Here is an 18,896-nt window from a genome sequence, read left to right on the forward strand (position 1 = left end):
AGTTTCTGTGCACATGAAGGAATAAGAGTGGGATGGATAAACAAATTACTACTTTGTTAGTAGCCAAGCAGTCACTTGATTATGCCCAGTAAAGAATTCCTTGGTAAACATGACCAGTGGAATGAAGCTTGGCCCACATGGACTCAAGGTTCTTCCCACCTTGGATAGTCTGACTTCATTCTGTCCCAAGTAGAGGTATATGTGAGAAGAGGAAAGAAAAGAGATCCACCTGGACCACATCTGCCCAGATCATCTTACCTCAAAAGTCAGGAAAAAGAAGAGTCTGGATGGTCCTAACAGGAGTACCTACCTTGGAAAATAGAAGACACAGATACCTCCTCCAACTTAGCCCTGATCATTATTGCTGCTAACTTATGGACTAGGTACTGTTCTCTGCACTCGATACAGATTTAATTTTCACAACTGCTCAATGAAGTAGATACTATTGTTATCATCATTCCCACTTTACAGATAAGGAGGCACAGAGATACGTTGAATAACTTGTCTAAGATTATACAGTGGCGGCAGCATTGAACCCAGGGGAGAAGAGGAAGAAGGCAAGGCATCAAGAGATAGTCAGTCCCTTCTTTGTTGCCCGGAATTGGGAACAACAAAAGAAGTTGCTGTTAAGAACATGGACCTGTAAGACACAGTAACCTCACCTGCCAGTTAAATGTGGTCTAGTCAATATTTCAGACTCTGAGCAAAGAGTTTAGCATTCCTGCTTCCTCTAGTACAGAGTTAGGACGCTAGAGTCTTCTCACTCCATATCCTAGCTGTGCAGTCTAGTCAGGAACGGTGCTGCTAATGGAGATAGGGCGTATGCAGGAAGGGGAAGTGGTTTGGGGAAATGTGGAAGGAGGTGAGTTGTGGACATGTACAGTGTGTGGGTAGGGATAAGCAGTTGGAAACACAGAGCTGGAATTTTGGAGAATGATCTGGACTAGGGCTGGATTTAGGAGCCCTTATAGGTCTGCATAGGTCGTCCCTGCAGACTGCTTTCAAGGACCTTTTCTATTTTATAGCCTTAGTCTAGTTCTTAGCGCACAGTGTTTCTACCTCATTAACTATTGTGGAGTATGCAGCACAAAGTGAAAGACTCAAAGACTCACTGCAGTGTTTCATCACCTGTGTGATGGGCTGTGCTGTGGCAGGATGATAGAATAGGAAGAACAGCATGCCAAAAATTACCTTAAGGTCACCTGATCCAAATGACTACCTACTTTCTGTTAAATCTTTTGGTTTTTCTTTTTATCATTGTGGTAAAATATACATAACTTAAAATTTATTATTTTAACTATTTTTAAATGTACAGCTCAGTTAAATCCATTTACTTTTAATCTACATCCCCTCCCGCCCCTTCCCCACTCAGTCATTATAGTGGATCAAAAGGGCCTATACTTCTCCCTGGAAGTATACCTTGAAAAAATTTGCTCTGTATGTACTTTCCCTTAGAATCATAACATTTTGGAAGTGGAAAGGGCTTTTGAGATTAATCTAGTCCATTCTTAGTGACAGGTAAGGAGACTGAGGCTCAGAGAATTTAAAGTGACTTGTCTGGGATCATGAGTATTTGCAAAAGAGCTGGGTTCAATTCTCAGTACATATCCTTTGTCTGTGTTTTCTTTTTCATTGCTCGAGCTGCCCATGAAACTGAACCTCTCTGATTTTGCTCCCTCATGCCCCATTATTTTTTTCTTTTGAGAACACTTCCGTTCTTTCAGGGTGAACTTTACGTATTATAACCCTTTGTACCTTGCATGGCATCTTGCGTTTTTATGTGCTCAATAAATGCTTATTGAGTGGACATTTCCTAGACTTCAAACCATTCTTGTTTTTTTCCTCTTTCCTCTTTCTTAGAGTAATGTATCCTATTAAACTTTAAAGAAATCCAGAAATCTGGCAGATTGGCAAAGCTTTTAACTTTGTTTTTGAAATTTGCTTGCATAAGTATTAGTTCTGCATCAGACATTCTAATTCTATCCCATCTGCTGGGTCCTAATAGCCCCCTTGTCTCAGGGTTCTCAGAACAGGAGGAAGAGAAGCCAAGTGTTACTCTGAAGTCTGACAAATTAGTTATTAGCAGACTGACTCCAAGTGTTGATTGAGATAAGAGAGGAAGTCTTTGAGAAAAAAGCCTGGATATATTTTCATTAATCCCCGGGAGAAGGCTGTAAGCCTATGTCTTTTCCCCCCATCTTTTTATGTTGAAGCATAATGCCATATCATACCCCATCCCCACCCCTCATGCATGTTTTGTTGACTTTTTTTTTTTCTTCAGAGAGAAACTAAGGCCTCTGCCTTGCTCAGTGGCATGGTAAATGCTCCACGTGTGAAATTCAAACATGCTTGTGAAATAAAATATGTCCCTTCTTTTGACTGATAGTGAATGAAACTAAACCAAAACTCTTACTTAAGTTGAACTAAACCTTGTGATGTGAAGGGGAAATGAGCACAGTTCATTAATTAGCAAATTTTCTTTCTCTGACGTAGGCAATAGGTACTTATTAGTTGCCAGATCTTGCCTGTGATCTACCATCCCTGTATCCCTTTATCTGATTTGAGTCACCTCCTGTTTGTTATTAGATTTGTCTGCTCCTTCTCTCTCTCTTCAAATAGCAGTTCTGAAAGCACTTCAATAGCTTAGTCATTTTAAGATTTTAGCCATGATTCTCTTCCTTACTAATAGGCTTACTTTCTCTCTAGTGATTGCTCCCTACTATAGGTGTATAAAAGCTTTCCTCATCCCCCTTATCATTTGCTTCGTTAATGTGATTTCCTTCTGTTGAGTACGGCCCCCATCTGCCTCATGGAGCCATTAAATTATTGAGTGCATTCTGTAAAATTTCTCTCAGCCTATTTTAATTTCATGTACCACATTTTTTCTCATTTGAAACTGTATTGCTTCCTGCATTTGGATTTCACATTTTTTTAAAAAGGAGATTGTCTTTTTAATTATATTTGGCCTAGTTCTCCATTGTCACTACTTGTACCATATGGGAAGTCTCTGGAATAACAGTCTTGGTTTCTTTCTATCTTATTAGCTTCCTATTCTCCTTCCTTCTCCCCTGCAGCTTTTCACCCTCTCCACTCTAATGCTTTGGGAAGCTACTAAGAAGTTTAAATGGCCTATGTGAAAATATGTCAGTGTCCCATTTTACCATATATATGTAACATTTATAATTTATACTCTGCCTACATCCCAGAGGGATACGAGGTGGCTTATGATTTTTAAAAAAAAACAACACAAACACACACACATGCACAAAAACCGCATGTCCAACAGTATTGTTAAAAATAGTCATAAAGGGAAATCAGAAACCATTTAAGGCACTCTGTAACACAAAGTACTTATCAAACATAAGAAGAAAATTTCTATAAAAAGTGAAAGAAGAACATAACCTTTTAATTATGCAAGGGCTTTCCTATTTTAGGCTAGTAGTGAAAGAAGATTGTAATTGTGGTCTGAATGTTTCTGTGTCATAACAAAATGACTGACAATATTTCTCACTTCCCCTGACCCCTTAGAAAGTCTTGTCTAAAATAGAGAACTGAAGGGGTTTTTGGTTTGTCCCCAATTACTGTTGTCAACCTCTTTAGTCTGACTTTCTCACTAACAGGCACCATATATTGACCACCTGCCATGTACCAGACCAGCTAGAAGTCAGAGATGCATTATGTCATTTAGTCCTCATCATTAGGCTGTGAAACAGTTGATATTACTTTGTGTCAGAGATGAGGAGGAAATACCTAAGTAGGTAACTGGATCAAAGTTATACAGGTAGTAAGTGGTAGAATGAGGGTTTGAATCCAGAACTTTCTGATTCCCTTTCTATTACTCTGTGATCCTTCTTGTTAAAGAACTGTATTGGAAAAGTTAGCCATGAAACCTCCAATATTTACCTCCACCTCCAGTTTTGTTTAGTGTAGGGCTTCCTAATGTGAAGTTCAAGGATATGCTTAAAATAGAATGCTGGGAGAGCGGACCCCACAGAGCCCGGAGCAGCGCCACCGCTGCCACCGGCCTAGTTACCATCACAGCCCGGGAGAAGCCGCAGGGGGCCCCAGTCACCGTCGCCGCAACCAGGAGCAGCGAGGCCGAGACCCGCTGCCGACACCACGCCCTGCACGACGGGCAGCGGCGGCGCAGGGCGCGGCGGCCCGGGCGGCCTCACATCGGCAGCGCCTGCCGGCGGGGACGAGAAGGTCATCGCAGCGAAGGTTCTGGGAACAGTAAAATGGTTCAGTGTAAGAAACGGGTAGGGCTTAATCAACGGGCATGACATCAAGGAAGATGTATTTGTACACCAGACTGCCGTAAAGAAGGAGAACCCCAGGAAGTACCTTCGCAGCGTAGGAGATGGAGAGACGGTGGAGTTTGATGTCGTTGAAGGAGACGAGGACGCGGAGGCAGCAAATGTTACAGGCGCTGGTGGATTTCCAGCGCAAGGCAGTAAATATGCCGCAGACCATAACCATTATAGACGCTCTCCACGTCACAGGGGTCCTACCCGCAATTACCAGCAGAAATACCAAATTAGTGAGAGCAGGGAAAAGACGGAGGGATCCGAGAGTGCCCCCGAAGGCCAGGCCCGACAGCGGCGGCCCTACTGCAGGCGAAGGCGCCCACCTTACTGCGTGCGGAGACCCTATGGGCGTCGAGCACAGCGTTCCAACCCTCCCGTGCAGAGAGAAGTGATGGAGGGTGCTGACAACCGGGGCGCAGGAGAACAAGGTAGACCAGTGAGACAGAATATGTATCAGGGTTGTAGACCACGATTCCGCAGGGGCCCTCCTCGCCAGAGACAGCCCGGAGAGGACGGCAGTGAAGAAGATAAGGAAAATCAAGGAGATGAGACCCAAGGTCAGCAGCCACCTCAACGTAGGTACCGCCGCAACTTCAATTACCGACGCAGACACCCAGAAAACCCTAAACCACAAGGTGGCGAAGAGACAAATGCAGCCGATGATCCACCAGCTGAGAATTCCTCCGCTTGTCTGCTCCCGAGGCTGAGCAGGGCGGGGCTGAGTAAACACCCGGTTTACCATCTCTACCATCATCCGGTTTAGTCATCCTACAAGACATGAATACGAAATTCCAGCAGTAAGCAATGAACGAAAGATTGGAGCTGAAGACCTTAAGTGCTTGCTTTTTGCCTGCTGACCAGATAACTAGAGCTATCTGCATTATCTCTGCAGCATGGGGTTTTTATTATTTTTACCTAAAGACATATCTTTTTGGTAATGACAAACGTGTTTTTTTTTTTTTATTTTAAAAGCCTGGTTTTTCTCAATACACCTTTAAAGGCTTTTAAATTGTTTCATATCTGGTCAAGTTGAGATTTTTAAGAACCTCATTTTTAATTTGTAATAAAAGTTTACAGCTTGATTTTTTCAAAAAAGCCAACAAACTGCAAGCACCTGTTAATAAAGGTCTTAAATTTTTAAAAATGGCATGCTGATTTGCACATGTATATGTATGTTGGGGATTATACATATTTTTCTCATGTCTTAGTATTGGCTTGAAGTTCTGATGTGGGACTAATTGCCCTGCAGTGTCCTTGGAGGAGTCAGGAGAGAGGGAGAGGGAAACCGGGGTGAGGGTGAATGAGTGAATACTGACCAGCCTATGCCTAACTCCAGTGCTAGCAGTTAGCTGTGCTTTGAGGCAGAAGGGTACTAACATGTACTGAGACAGACATTTTACATTATTATTTTAGATAATTGTCACAGCAGCCTTAGTGGTAAGTGGTTTTAGCCCCAACTTAGAGATGGGTAAAGTGAGGCATGGAGAATTAAGCAAGTTTGTCCAAGGTCACCTGAGTAGAAAATGGACTCATCAGTATTCCACCGATCAGTGCAGGTTTATCTGACTCGAAAGCCCATGGTCTTTCCCTTACAACATGTTCTCATTTCTAGCGACTGTAATAGCCAACATTTATTGAGCTGTTACTATGTGCCAAACAGGATTCTTACCCCCTTACTGGATTGTTTCATTTAATCCTTACAGCAGCCTTAAGAGCGACACTCATTATCTTCATTTTACAGGTGAGTAGATTGAGGCACAGAGAATTAAAATAACTTGGCAAAAGGATCAGAGGGTGAGAGGGTAGCGAATCAGGCATAGTCTCTGCTCCAAGTCCACTTTCTTACAAAGCGTAGTTTCAAGACGTTTTTACTAGGTAGACCTACACTCTCTATGCTTCCCCCTTCATTTTCCTTACCTGCACGATAAACATAGAGGAGCTATTTAGAAAAAAGAGTTTGTTTGCCTTTTTAGGAAAGTAGGTTTAAGAGGGAAATCCTTTGAGGCATTGCATATGAGTACAGTATTTACCAGTGTAGACCTGAGCTCTAGCAGGGCTGCTTAGGTAAGTACTACTCATGATACTTGGCTATGATGAGTGAAACAGTGATCATCTCTATCTTCATTCGTCACTTTAATAAAGATAACAAAAAACTCAGCCTTTTTAATGACCGTGTTGCAAGAATATTTCTTAACCCCCATCCTTTCTCCCAATTCAATCAGTTATTAGTAGGGACTCACCTTATTTCCTGTTCTTATGCCCAGTAGCCTGCAGTTGAGTGTAGGGTTTTATTGCTTTGCTTTGGTCAGTGCATCCTCAATTTAGCAAGCATGATGCAGTTCTGAAGGAAGTACCATTTGCCTTTGGCACTGTGGCGAAGCATATTCCCATGAAATGAAGTGACCTTTGCGGCACATGGACCCAGTGCCTCACTCTCCTTGAGTCTCCAATATTCAGAGCGTGGTGGTGCTTCATGGTATAATTCTTTGGCTTGTATTCAACTTTACTGCGGGAAGGGAACAGAAGTGTTGTGTGTACTGAAGTGATAGTAATTCAAAACCCACGTACCTATTGTTCTTTGAATTTTTGTCTTTCATCTGTTGCTGTTGTTCATTTAACAGAACTCTTTTACAACCAAATAAAACTAAAGAATGAAGAAAGCTGGGTCTGAGTCTATGCTCTGATCTTTACTAGCTTCTATGGCCTTGGGCAACTTATTTATGCTCTCTGGGCCTCAGTTTCCCCATCATCAGGATTAGAGAAAATGTATGGTAAGCATCTGGTACAGATCCTGGCATTGAGCAGATGTTCAATACAGAGAAACTGCTATTATTATTATAAAATGCAAAGACAATCTTATGATGTAAAAGCTTGAGATTTGTTATTGTAGTAAATAGTGTTACCCTGTGGACTGCTTTGTATATAGCTTATGTGAAATCCAAGGAGAACAGTGAAATAGTGTTTGCAAAAGGAAAGATAGCTCTTTATTCCCTTCAAGGGACAAAAGCAGCTCATTATTGTATCAAGTAGTGACTGTTGCTATTGAAATGGTTTATTTGTATGTTTTTTTTCTGTTTTTTTCCCCTAGGGATTTATTTGTGGCTTTTCAGTAGCAACAGGTGCAGCAGCAAGACTAGTGTCAGGATACGACAGCTATGGAAATATCTGTGGGCAGAAAAATGCAAAGTTGGAAGCAATACCAAACAGTGGCATGGACCACACCCACCGGAAGTGAGTAGACTGGCTGAATGGTGAACACTGGAAACTTTGAAGGGGAGGGGGGCATCCTGCTTTTCTTACTGTTATAAAGATAATATCTTACGGAATATTATTTTTATATGCTTCCTGTTGATGTTTTTTATTTTCTTTTTAACTGTCCACTTGAATCGTTTCTGGTTTTGGTCTATAAATACATTTTCCAGGAAACAAAATTAGGTGCCATGTTAAAATGGGCTACCTTGAGGTTTTAATGAGTAAATGCGTGATTTGAGAGGGTTACTCTTGTACTCTGTTTTCCAGCTCACCTTTAGGCTGTACACTAAGTTTTAACACAGAAAATAATATAATATTTTTCTTCCTAAGAGTGTACTTGATGGAAGGCAGAGGGATAATGGATTTTGACGCATTAAAGTTACAATGAAGCATTTTGTGCTGCATCATTTATAAGTACACATTGATTTCCAATTTTATAAGAGATATATTTTCTTTGTCAGACTTTGAAATTTCTTTTGGTTCTCAAGGTTCAGCTTTTGGATTTCATGAAATTCCTGACTTAATCACCTCTTTTCTTCAAAAGAGCTATTTTTCATTTTTAATGTCTGTGAGGAAAATATATTTCATCAAACATTTTATGTATGATAGTATGTTTGTTCAAACTGTGTATTTATGCCCCATCAAACTTTATTAGACAGGTCTAATAAATAAATACAGGTCTTCAGAATTAACCGAATTAATTTTAAGGTAACAGGTTAACCAATTCCATTAATGAACTTAATAGGAAAAGGCTAAAGCAGATAAAAACATTTTTTAGAATGTAGTTCTATTACATTTGGGGGGATATAATAACTATATTTATTGTTAGATAAATCTGTTGGTTAAATCTGGGCCCCTACTTAAGTAGAAGTTTCATTTGATAAATGCAAAGACTTGAAAAAAATCCAAGTAGTTCATCATATCTTAGATATTCCTCCATTTAATGAAGGAATAATGCAGTTCAAATAAATAATTCTAAATAATGATAGTGAATACTTGTATAGCATGCCATAGTCAAAAAGTATATAATACCAACCTGTGGGGTAGGTGTAGCAGAGGCTTAGAGAGATTGAAATGACTTCCCCAAAAGTCTGGTGGGCAGTGGATGTCCAAGACAGACCATGGGCTTTTCTCTTGATAGGTACCTGCATCCCTTAACAGGAGAAGTGAAAATTGGACTCTTAGAGCATAACTTGGAGAATTGTTTCATTTGTCCTTCTTTTTGATTGCTTCATGAAATTAACACAAATTTTAAGCTTTGTGTTATTTGTTGTAGCAAATCTACCCATACTTCTTATTTTGAAATAATTTTAGACTCATAGAGAAGTTGCAAAAATAGTATAGAGTTCTGCATATGTATATATTTTTGAAGGTAGTGTCAAATATTTGTAACTCTTTAATGCTGTTGACATGTACCAAACATGAAATATTTCCATTTAGATAATTGAGACAGGAGGAAAAGGGCTCTACTTCCTCAGGTCTACTGCTGAGATGAGGTCATGATCTTTCTTATGGCTCCCTTTTTAACTTGCTGATAACTCCAAGCATATTCTTACCATGAAGTTTGTGTAACTGTCACTTCATCCTTAAGCTTATAGAGGTTCATTTGGTCAGTTTTTAATTTCATATCCTCGGATTATTCTATGTACATCTCGGCCTCTTGCAAAGAAAGCCTGATTATTTTTCCGAAAAAGTGGTTCCCTTTCCTTGAATGCTTAGCACAATTGAGACACATTCATGGATAGCTGTAGGGTAGTGTCCCAAGTATAGCTATGCCTTAACTCATGTATATATGTTTAAAATTTATTTTTGATCTCTACTTCTTCTTCTCTGCATATGAACATTTTAGCACTGAGCCATCTAAGTATTTCTATCTATAAGTAGTAATTTTTTTAATAAATGAATGGTACTGTTTTGAATGTATCTTTCTCAGGTAAGTCTATACTATTTGGATTTGAGAGGAGGTAGAAAATCTTTGTGTTTGTTACCTATACTCCATCCTTTTTTTTTTTTTTTTTTTCCTGCCAAATGCATTGGTTTCCTCCTTTTTCACACATACATCTTTGGCTTTATTATGAATACCATGCCCTTCCATTCCTATAGAAACTTTTATACCTGTTTTGTCTGCTGTTACCTCAACTTGACCTTGATCATTTTCTCCCATCCCTTATCCTCAGCCCCTAGTTCCTGGTACTTACTAGAACCTCCATACATAGTTGTTGAATAAGTTAATGAATGAATCCTCTAAAATCTTGAATACAACTCTTTCTTGCCTTCATGAATATTGTTTCCTCTATCAGAAAAAAAAAAAAAATCCTCTTATTCTTCATGTGTCTAAATTCTATTCATCCTTCAGCTCTCAGTATAAATGTTACTTCCCAGAAAGGTCTTTTTTAAACTCATAATTTGTCTCATTTTATCCTGTAATATGTGCAATTATACATTTATTTTGTGATTATTTGTTAAATGTTGGTCTCTTCTAAGTTCCATGAAAGCAGAGGTGAGGTCTGTTTTGTTCACTGCTGTATCCTCAGTACCTGGAATGTAGTAGGCACTCAAACGTTTGTTGAATGAGTAAATAAATTTATTTATTGTTTTGAATATGTTCTCAAAATGAATTACTGAGTCTGAGGATCTGAATATTTTAAGGTTATTAATGCATATCACTAAGTGCCTTTCCATACAGTCTGTTCCATTTACATTCCCACCAACAAAGTGTCTGAGATTTCTTTATCTTTGCTAGTATTATTAGTTTTTGTACTAATCTGATCAACCACAAAGTGGTATTTTATAGTTTTAATTTGCATGCCTTTGATTATTCATGAGTGTGAAAGCCCCCCCCACCCCTTCACAACAGATGAAGACTGTTGTGCCAGCATATCTATTCTTGGTCTTCTTATCTCTAATCTTCTCCATCCTTTATACTGTGATAGGATTAAGTTCTTTGAAGCACTTTTTACTGTCATTTCCCTGCTCAAGAGCCTTTCCTTTTGTGTGATTACCTACAGTATTGAAAATGAGCCCACTTCGCCCTACCGTGACCTAGACCCAATGTACCTCTTCAGTCTTAGCTCACTGTTTCTCAGTGTAGTGATACTATTGTCCATGGTATTCAGTTTATTCTACCTCTGTGCTGTCCCTCTACCTCTCTGCCAATCTGAATTCTTGAAAGAATGTGGGTCTCATACCCTCTCTATGGAATATTTCAAAACTAACTTTATCCCAGAACTTTATACTTGGATTTCTATTGCCTTTAAGTTGTTCTCTAATTACACCGTGCTTCTTATCTGCTTGTATTAGTGATCAGTTGCTAGGTAACAATATTTCCATAAACTTAGTGGCTTACGACAGGAGACATTTATTATGTCACAGTTCCTGTGGGTCAGGAATCTGGATTTGCCTTAGCTGGACTCCTGCTTCAGAGTCTCTCAGAAGGCTGCAATCAAGGTGTTGGTCAGAGCTGGCGTTCTACTGGGGAAGTTCCCCTTCCAAGCTCAGGTGGTTTTTGGCAGCACATACCCCTTGAGGATTGTTAGGCCGAGAGCCTTAGCTCTTTACTGGCTGTCAGCCAGAGGCCACCTTCGTTGCATGCTACGTGGGCCTCTCCACATGGCAGCTTACTTCAAAGCCAATGGGGAGGGAGTCAATACAGAGACTCTGCTAGCAAGATGGGAGTTACAGTCTTATGTAATGTAACTATGCAAGTAAGATCCCCTCACCTTTGCCATATTCTACTGGTTAGAAACAAGTCACAGGTCCAACCCAAACTTAAGGGGAGGGGTCTGAATTATAGGAGGTAGGGATAATTAGGGCATCTTAAGAGTCTCAGTGCCACACTACCCAACTCTGTCTCCCTGGAGCACCATGTTTTGTATGACTCCCAAATTTCAGAAACCAAGAGTTGTTTCATAAGGGCTTATTGAATTGCAATAAAATAGGAAGGAGGTAAGTCAAGAGAGTCATGGGAAGGGAAATGTCTTTGACCTGTTCTAACCAGAAAATTTAAGATACCAAGAAGACCGTAAGAATTCTATAGTAGTAAAGAAAAGGCTGTGTTTTATTTTTTTAATCATTCTAATTATAATGTGTTCTTCTTCTCCAAATAATATTTACTGTAGTAATAAAGATGTATAGGAACATGGCAGACAATATTTTATGAGATACTGGAAGGCCTCAACTTCAAATGGATTATGTTCCCAAAGTTGATTTTTAAGTCAGTTGCTTGAGATGTATAAAACTTTTCTGCATAGAAACAATGCTATAAATAAAGTTCTGACTCTGGGTCAATGTAGAAAAGCTCATTTATCTTAGAACCATAAAGTGCCAGAGATGAAAGGGATCTTTAAGATTATCTAATAGGTAACCTCCTTAAAGCATTGCATCAAGTATTTGTGAGTGCCAACTAAGGCCCAGAGAAGAAAATGACTTGTATTTATAGCTGAGCTATGGTATTAATGGTACTGTAAAGCACGGGTGTAGCTTATAGCCATTTTTTTTTGGTAGTGGGGATTGGAATGGTAATAATATATTTTGAACTCTGATTGGCAGTTCCCAAAACATATCTCTTCTGCCACATTCTAGATTGCCTATCATTTTCAAAACCATAAAGCTAGTCTTAGGGCTTCCCTGGTGGCGCAGTGGTTAAGAATCTGCCTGCCGAGGCAGGGGACATGGGTTTGAGCCCCAGTTCGGGAAGATCCCACATGCCTGGGAGCAGCTAAGCCTGTGCGCCACAACTACTGAAGCCCACATGCCTAGAGCCCATGCTCCACAACAAGAGAAGCCACTGCAATGAGAAGCCTGCACACCTCAGCAAAGAGTAGGCCCCGCTCACCGCAACTAGAGAAAGCCCGCATGCAGCAATGAAGACCCAACACAGCCAAAAATAAATAAATTTTAAAAAAACCAAAAAACAAAAAAATAAAATAAAGTTAGTCTTAGAGTGTATGTGTCAATTTTTAGACAGAGAATCATTATTATTATAGAAATTGTTCCCAGAAAGGAAGCCCCATCTTTTTTTATTTTATTTAAAATTTATATTTATTTATTTATTTTTACAGTAGGTCCTTGTTGGTTATCTTTTAAATATAGCAGTGTGTACATGCCAATCCCAAACTCCTAATCTATCCCTCCCTCCTTCCTTCCCCCGCTGGTAACCATAAGTTCATTCTCTAAGTCTGTGAATCTGTTTCTGTTTTGTAAATAAGTTCATTTGAATAATTTTTTTTTAGATTCCGCATATAAGTGATATCATATGACATTTGTCTTTCTCTGTCTGACTTACTTCACTTAGTATGATAATCTCCAGGTCCATCCATGTTGCTGCAAATGGCATTATTTCATTCTTTTTATGGCTGAGTAGTATTCCATTATATATATATATATATACCACATCTTCTTTATCCATTCATCTGTCGATGGACATTTAGGTTGCTTCCATGTCTTGGCTATTGTATACAGTGCTGCAATGAACATTGGGGCGCATGTATCCTTTCAAACCATGTTTTTCTCTAGATATATGCCCAGGAGTGGGATTGCTGGATCATATGGCAACTCTATTTTTAGTTTTTTCAGGAACCTCCATACTGTTCTCCATAGTGACTGTGCCAATTTACATTCCCACCAACAGTGTAGAGGGTTACCTTTTCTCCACACCCTCTCCAGCATTTATTTTTTGTAGATTTTTTGATGATGGCCATTCTGACTGGTGTGAGGTGATATCATTATAGTTTTGATTTGCAAAATGAAATCATCCATCAAATCTCTGCTTTATCCTTATCAATTTGGATAAAGCAGAAATGCTTCTAGTTCTAAGATACCTGAATTAGTGTATGTGAGGACTATATGGGGGCAAAGTATCTAGCTCTGTTGACCCCTGGTAAGACGATTGGAGGAGGGGAGGTACTGTGTTTCCTCCACGGATAGTCCCCTTTTCTGGTTGCTTGGGATGGGAGAGGCTAAGGCAAGGTGGCGGTGGCTCTTAGTATACATAGGCTATTGTAAAGCCGGGTGAGGGTATGTAGGGAACTGCTTTTAATCATTTTGATATAGGCATTATATTATTAATAGAACTCTGTTCTCCATTCTGTAAACAATCCTAACACACAGCTTAGTGTCCACTTTCTTTGTTGCTCTAAGAAATTTTCTCAGCTTATCTCACTTATCAATATTGATCTTTCTGCAGAGGTTCTGAAGGTACCTCTAATACACAAATTTTTTTTGTGTGTTTTTTTTTTGCACAAATCTAACGTTCTTCTTTATCTTTTTGGCTTTTCTCTAAGGAAGCCATTAAAGTCCCAATCACTGATAAAGGCTCTGTGGCCCTAAAATGCCTCTCAGATTTCAGATAAATCAGTGTCAACAAGATGTACAGGAAGTAGAGGTCTGAGGAGGTTGATGGCATGCATGTGTGAGTAAAATCCATAGGGGGCATTTTATTTGAGACCTTTTTCAGTTACCTTCATAATCTTAAGCAGGGTATCTAGCGTGAGTTTTACTTCTTTTCTTTAACTGTCTCATTCCCCAGAAATCCACAGCTTAGAATGTTTGTGCTGGAAGGGCCCTTGAGATCACTGAGCCCCTTCATTTTATAGGTGAAGAAACTGGGGTCTAGGAAACATCAGTGACTTGACAAAGACAGTAATACCAGGACTAGCTCTCCACTCTCCATGCTTAGTCTAGTGCTCTTTGCTATATGCTATACTGTCTCTGGTAAGCTACACAGTGATTCTACTTTCTCACCTTTTTCACTTTTGGGGCCTCTCCCTTCCAACATTTAAAGATGAAAGAAACTTTTAGTAGAACATGCAAAGAAGAAAGGGTAGGTTATATAAATCAATAAAGTTATAACTAAAGAAACTTTGTGAGGAACCAAAGCACCTATACAGTCTCTGAAGGCTTTGAATAATTTGGAGGCAATCTTGTGTGTTTCTTTCTCTGTAAGATAAAGAATATGAATTTTAATGATGAAATGCATTATTCTCATTTCACATTTGTATATTTTTACCATTTGTATGTGTTAAATATTCACTGAAAAACATGTAGCTTAAAACTGGCAATGTTACTTTCTTAGTAAGATCATTGATTATTTAATAGGCAATAGTCTTATTTTAAAGAAACTGTCTATTTTTATAATCTCTACATGGATACAGAATAGGACTTCAGGGACTTCCCTGGTGGTCCAGTGGTTAAGACTCTGCGCTTGCAGTGCAGGGGGCCAGGTTCGATCACTGGTCAGGGAACTAGATCCCGCATGCTGCAACTAAGACCTGGCATAGCCAAATAAATAAATAAATAAAATATTAAAAAAAAAAAAGAATAGGACTTTAGTGGCCACTGAATCTCAGAATTCTGTAGGTTTAGTGTCTGGTTCAGTCTATCCCATGATTGCTCATTACCTTATTAACTTTTTTCCCCTGGTTTCTTTTTTTTTTTTTAATTGAAGTATAATTGATGTACAATACTATATAAAGCTTATTAACTTTTATGATGTCTTATTTATTATTTAGGGGGTTGGTAGTGATATTATACCCATATGAAGAATGTGTTCACATTTTAAACTACTCATGACCAGATTGCCAAGCTTTCTGGGCCTATACTATGCCATATAACCATATATTTTAGGAAGAACTTAAAAAAAAATTAGTTATCATATAAAACATAGGCCTCTTTTGAAGACTTTTTAAAGAGTTATCAAATCTTGTTGACTATGCATACCTGTCTCTGTTTGAAAAAAAAAAAGACTAGAAAAGTAAAGAGAAAATTTGCTAGAATATTCACTTTGAGGATCCTTTTATCAGCTATGTACAGTTCTTCATGTTTACATCACTAGGGCATATTTCTTTTCCTCCCAATGACTTAAATCAAATTACTGCCCACTGAATGACTATCCTTCACCATTCCTTAAAATTCTGTTTATTATTTTATTTAGTTGTCAGCAAACATTTATTGAAAATCTACTGTGTGCTAAAAACCTCTATTAAGAATAACAAAATAGGAAACAACCTAAATGGCTGAAAAAAGAGGTTTGCTTTAATTAATTCATTCATTCATGAATTATATTTCTTGGCCATCTTCTTTGGGTTAGGCATTGGAGATTATACTCCTGAGAAAAATAGGCACACTCTTTTATCTCATGGAAATTACAATCTAGTAGAGAAAACAGAACTTAATAATATCATCATACAATCACAAATGTTATTACAGCTGTCAAAAGTGTTATGAAGGGCGAGATATAAGGGCACCAGAGTGGTTATAACAGGAGGACCTGGCCCAGTCTGAATACTATGGAACGGTAAAAATGATGGTATAGAATTATGTCCATTGACGTGGAATATCCACATAACATTATTAAGGGGAAAATAAAGTTATAAATCAGTATATATAGTGTGATTTTTATTTATATATATGAAAAATACATGTACATAATAAAGTATAGAATGACATGAAAATATTAACAGTTGAATTATTAACTGTTGAATAGTAACTGTTGAATTATGGGTCATTTAAATTTTCTTTCATGCTTCTTTTTTTCCTAAGTTTTCTACCATCAGTGTATATTATTTGGGCAATGAAAAAAAATTAGAGTTAAAAAAAAAGGAATTCACAGTCCCTGTCCTTGAAGAGCTTGCGTTCTAGTGAGAAAGACAAAATACACAGATAAACTATGACAGTGCAGTGTGGGGCATCCTATAAAAGTGTTGTATATTGAAAGCTGGGTGACTCCAGTTTCCTGGGTTCCTAACTGCAGGCTGGTGGGGGCAGGAAAATAAGGCAATTTGGTGGTAGCACTGGGGGCACTATTGTGTTCAGTTCCACTGCTTCTGTAACAAATTGCCACAAACTAAGTGCCTTAAAACAATAAAGTTTTGTAAATCAGAATTCTGTGCACAGCACGGCTCAGCTGGTTCCCTGCCCCAGGTTTCACAAGGCTGACATCGGAGGGTTGGCAGGGCTGTATTCCTTACTAGAGGCTCTGGGGAATGAATCTTCTTCCAAGTTCATTCAGGCTGTTGGCAGAGTTCAGTTCCATGTGGCTGTAGGGCGAGCTTCCATTTCCTTGCTGGCTGTCAGCCAGGGGTCATTCTCAGCTTCCAGAGGTAACCTATGTATTCTGTAGCCTATATATTCTGTGGCTTATGGTCCCTTTCCTTCAACAACAGTGGGTCAAATCCTTCTCATGCTTCAATGTTTTTGACTTCCCCTTCTTTAGGGTTGCCTCTTAGTTCTAGATTGTCCATGTGGGTTGGAGAATCTCTCACCCAATGACTGGGGGTTCAGGAACAGAGTCATTCAAAGTAGGGTTTTTTTAGAGCCCCAGTTAGGTGAGTTGGGGGTTCAGAGCAGAACTTGCATTCTAGCAGGGGAAAAATCAAATAAAGTAGATCTGTGGAAGGAGGGCACACATAGTGATGATGGTGCAGGAGGGAGCTGATGATGGATGGTCATGTGGGTTCTTGGGCCAAGAGGCAGCTCCAAGAGCCCACCTGTAGTGAGGATGAGATTCTGATTAGAATGCTAAGCTTGGTTCTTGTTGGCTGAAGAACATCGTCTGCAGGTTGGGGTTCTGCAGGCCAACCTAAAGCCTGATGAAAACTGGTGCACACAGTAAGGAGCTCCCAGCTCTGTCTTGTGGAGTTGTAGAAACTTAGGAGAACAGAGGTAGCACATTTATCCATTGTGCTGGGTTTTATGTAGTGTCCCGGGTAGTCTTCAGAGCAGCCCAGTAGATATCTGCTCATTCCCACACTTAGGGATAAGTTTGAACAAATGGAGATACTTTGAGCCTTTGTTGAGTTTGCCTTTTCTTCGAGGGAAAGCACTCTCCTCTGTGCCCTCCTGTCAAATACTCTCTGACTGCAACATTAACCTACCACCTGTCCTAGTTTGGCTTGACACAAAAAAGAGCAGCCTAGATAGAAACTTCACTTGAACTTGCATTTGTGGACGCATTTGCCCACAAATTTACAAGCATTTGGAAACAGTAACATTTATGGTGTTCTATGGAAACTTACTGTATTATTTATGCAGTTTTCTCCTAATTTTTCATTTTTCTCTCGTGGAAGTTGTGAAAATGATAGTTAAATTTTCAGAAAGCAGATTTATGATGGCATCTTTGGAAAACAGTTTTTGTCATTTCATGATTACACCCTCTTTATCCTGAGTTTTTAAAACACTTTTTACGAAGTAATGTCTGTATTGCTAGTGAAATTCTTCCTTTAGGAGAATACTTACTCTGGATAATACTGCTAGCAATTTGAAAGAAGAGATCCAAGTTCATGCCATAGGAAATTCAGGACTTGAAAGTCAAAATGTTGAGCAGATTCTAAATAAGGAAGTAAAAAGCCACTCAACAGAATTAGATGATAGACATACACCTAGGCAAGGGAGGGATGATTGGTTTCTCTGTGTTACCTGCCTAGGTTGTATACTTGACATATCTAAGTTAAACAACTGATTACACATCCTCAACCCAGAGTCTTACTACTTGGGTTGGTTCCAGGTTAACCAGACAGCTGTAAAAGTTCTTTGTTATTTTGTCATTGTACATAAGCTTATGGATATGACCTTTGCAATATACTTTAGGTTATTATGAACCACTTCAACTGAATTTTATAGTCATCAATTTGCAACCTACTTATGTTTATCTGGATGTGAGAGTTGAGGGCAACTGAGAAGTTAGAGGGTATACAGTCCACACATGACCACACTCACTTCTGACACCAAGTGCAAGTTCAGGGGTCCACAAGACCACCCTTAGGTTCGATAATTTTCCAGAAGCCCTCACAGAACTTACTGAAATCTATTACACTCACAGTTACAGTTTATTATAAGGAAAAGCAAACAGATGTAAGGAGATGCTAACAAGAGAAGCTGGTACTGTTGTTCTCTCCCCCTGGAGTCAGGGCATGTTACTTGCTTGGCATTGATGTGTGGTAATATGCATGGAGTATTGCCACCTGGGAAGCTCAGCCAAGCTTCAGCATTCAGAATTTTTATTAAGGCTCCATTATGCAAGCATGATTCATTACCCGTGTGGCTGACTCAGTCTCAGCCCCTTCTGGTCAGGCTAATACCATATGATCCAAAACTCCTGGTCTATATGACATTGCTGATCTTTCTAAGAGTGGTCAACTTCCACCCTAAATCCTATCTGGTGAGGCCCACCTCCAACCTTCACATTGTTGACTACCTGCCATAACCTAAATCCCCAGGCAAATAAAGACACTCCTACAAAGCTTAGAGGTTAACTCCCAAAAGCCCAGGGCAAAGTCCAGACCTCTTTCTGAGTAGGTTAAATTTGTTACTACCCACTGGGACTCTTTAGATTAAGTTGGA

The 18,896-nt window shown here is 39.2% G+C and overlaps 1 protein-coding gene and 1 pseudogene across 7 annotated transcripts in view; both read left to right on the forward strand.

Annotated features, from left to right (window-relative positions):
* SLC44A1 (solute carrier family 44 member 1) overlaps positions 1-18,896 on the forward strand; it is a 210,013-nt gene that overhangs the window by 51,852 nt on the left and 139,265 nt on the right. For all 6 annotated transcript variants that reach the window (XR_014247878.1, XR_014247879.1, XM_082403967.1 and 3 more), the window contains exon 3: positions 7,396-7,538. Coding sequence is in view for 4 of the 6 variants with exons in the window: in XM_082403967.1 (XP_082260093.1) it covers positions 7,396-7,538 (143 nt within the window). In the remaining 2 variants the exon portion in view is untranslated. The remainder of the gene's footprint in view (positions 1-7,395; positions 7,539-18,896) is intronic.
* Positions 851-7,384, forward strand: LOC309633790 (Y-box-binding protein 1 pseudogene; annotated as a pseudogene). The gene is made up of 2 exons: positions 851-862; positions 4,030-7,384. The product of its transcript is annotated as a Y-box-binding protein 1 pseudogene (transcript).

Source organism: Balaenoptera borealis (genome assembly GCF_965194805.1).
Source record: "Balaenoptera borealis genome assembly, chromosome: 8".
NCBI lineage: Eukaryota > Metazoa > Chordata > Mammalia > Artiodactyla > Balaenopteridae > Balaenoptera > Balaenoptera borealis.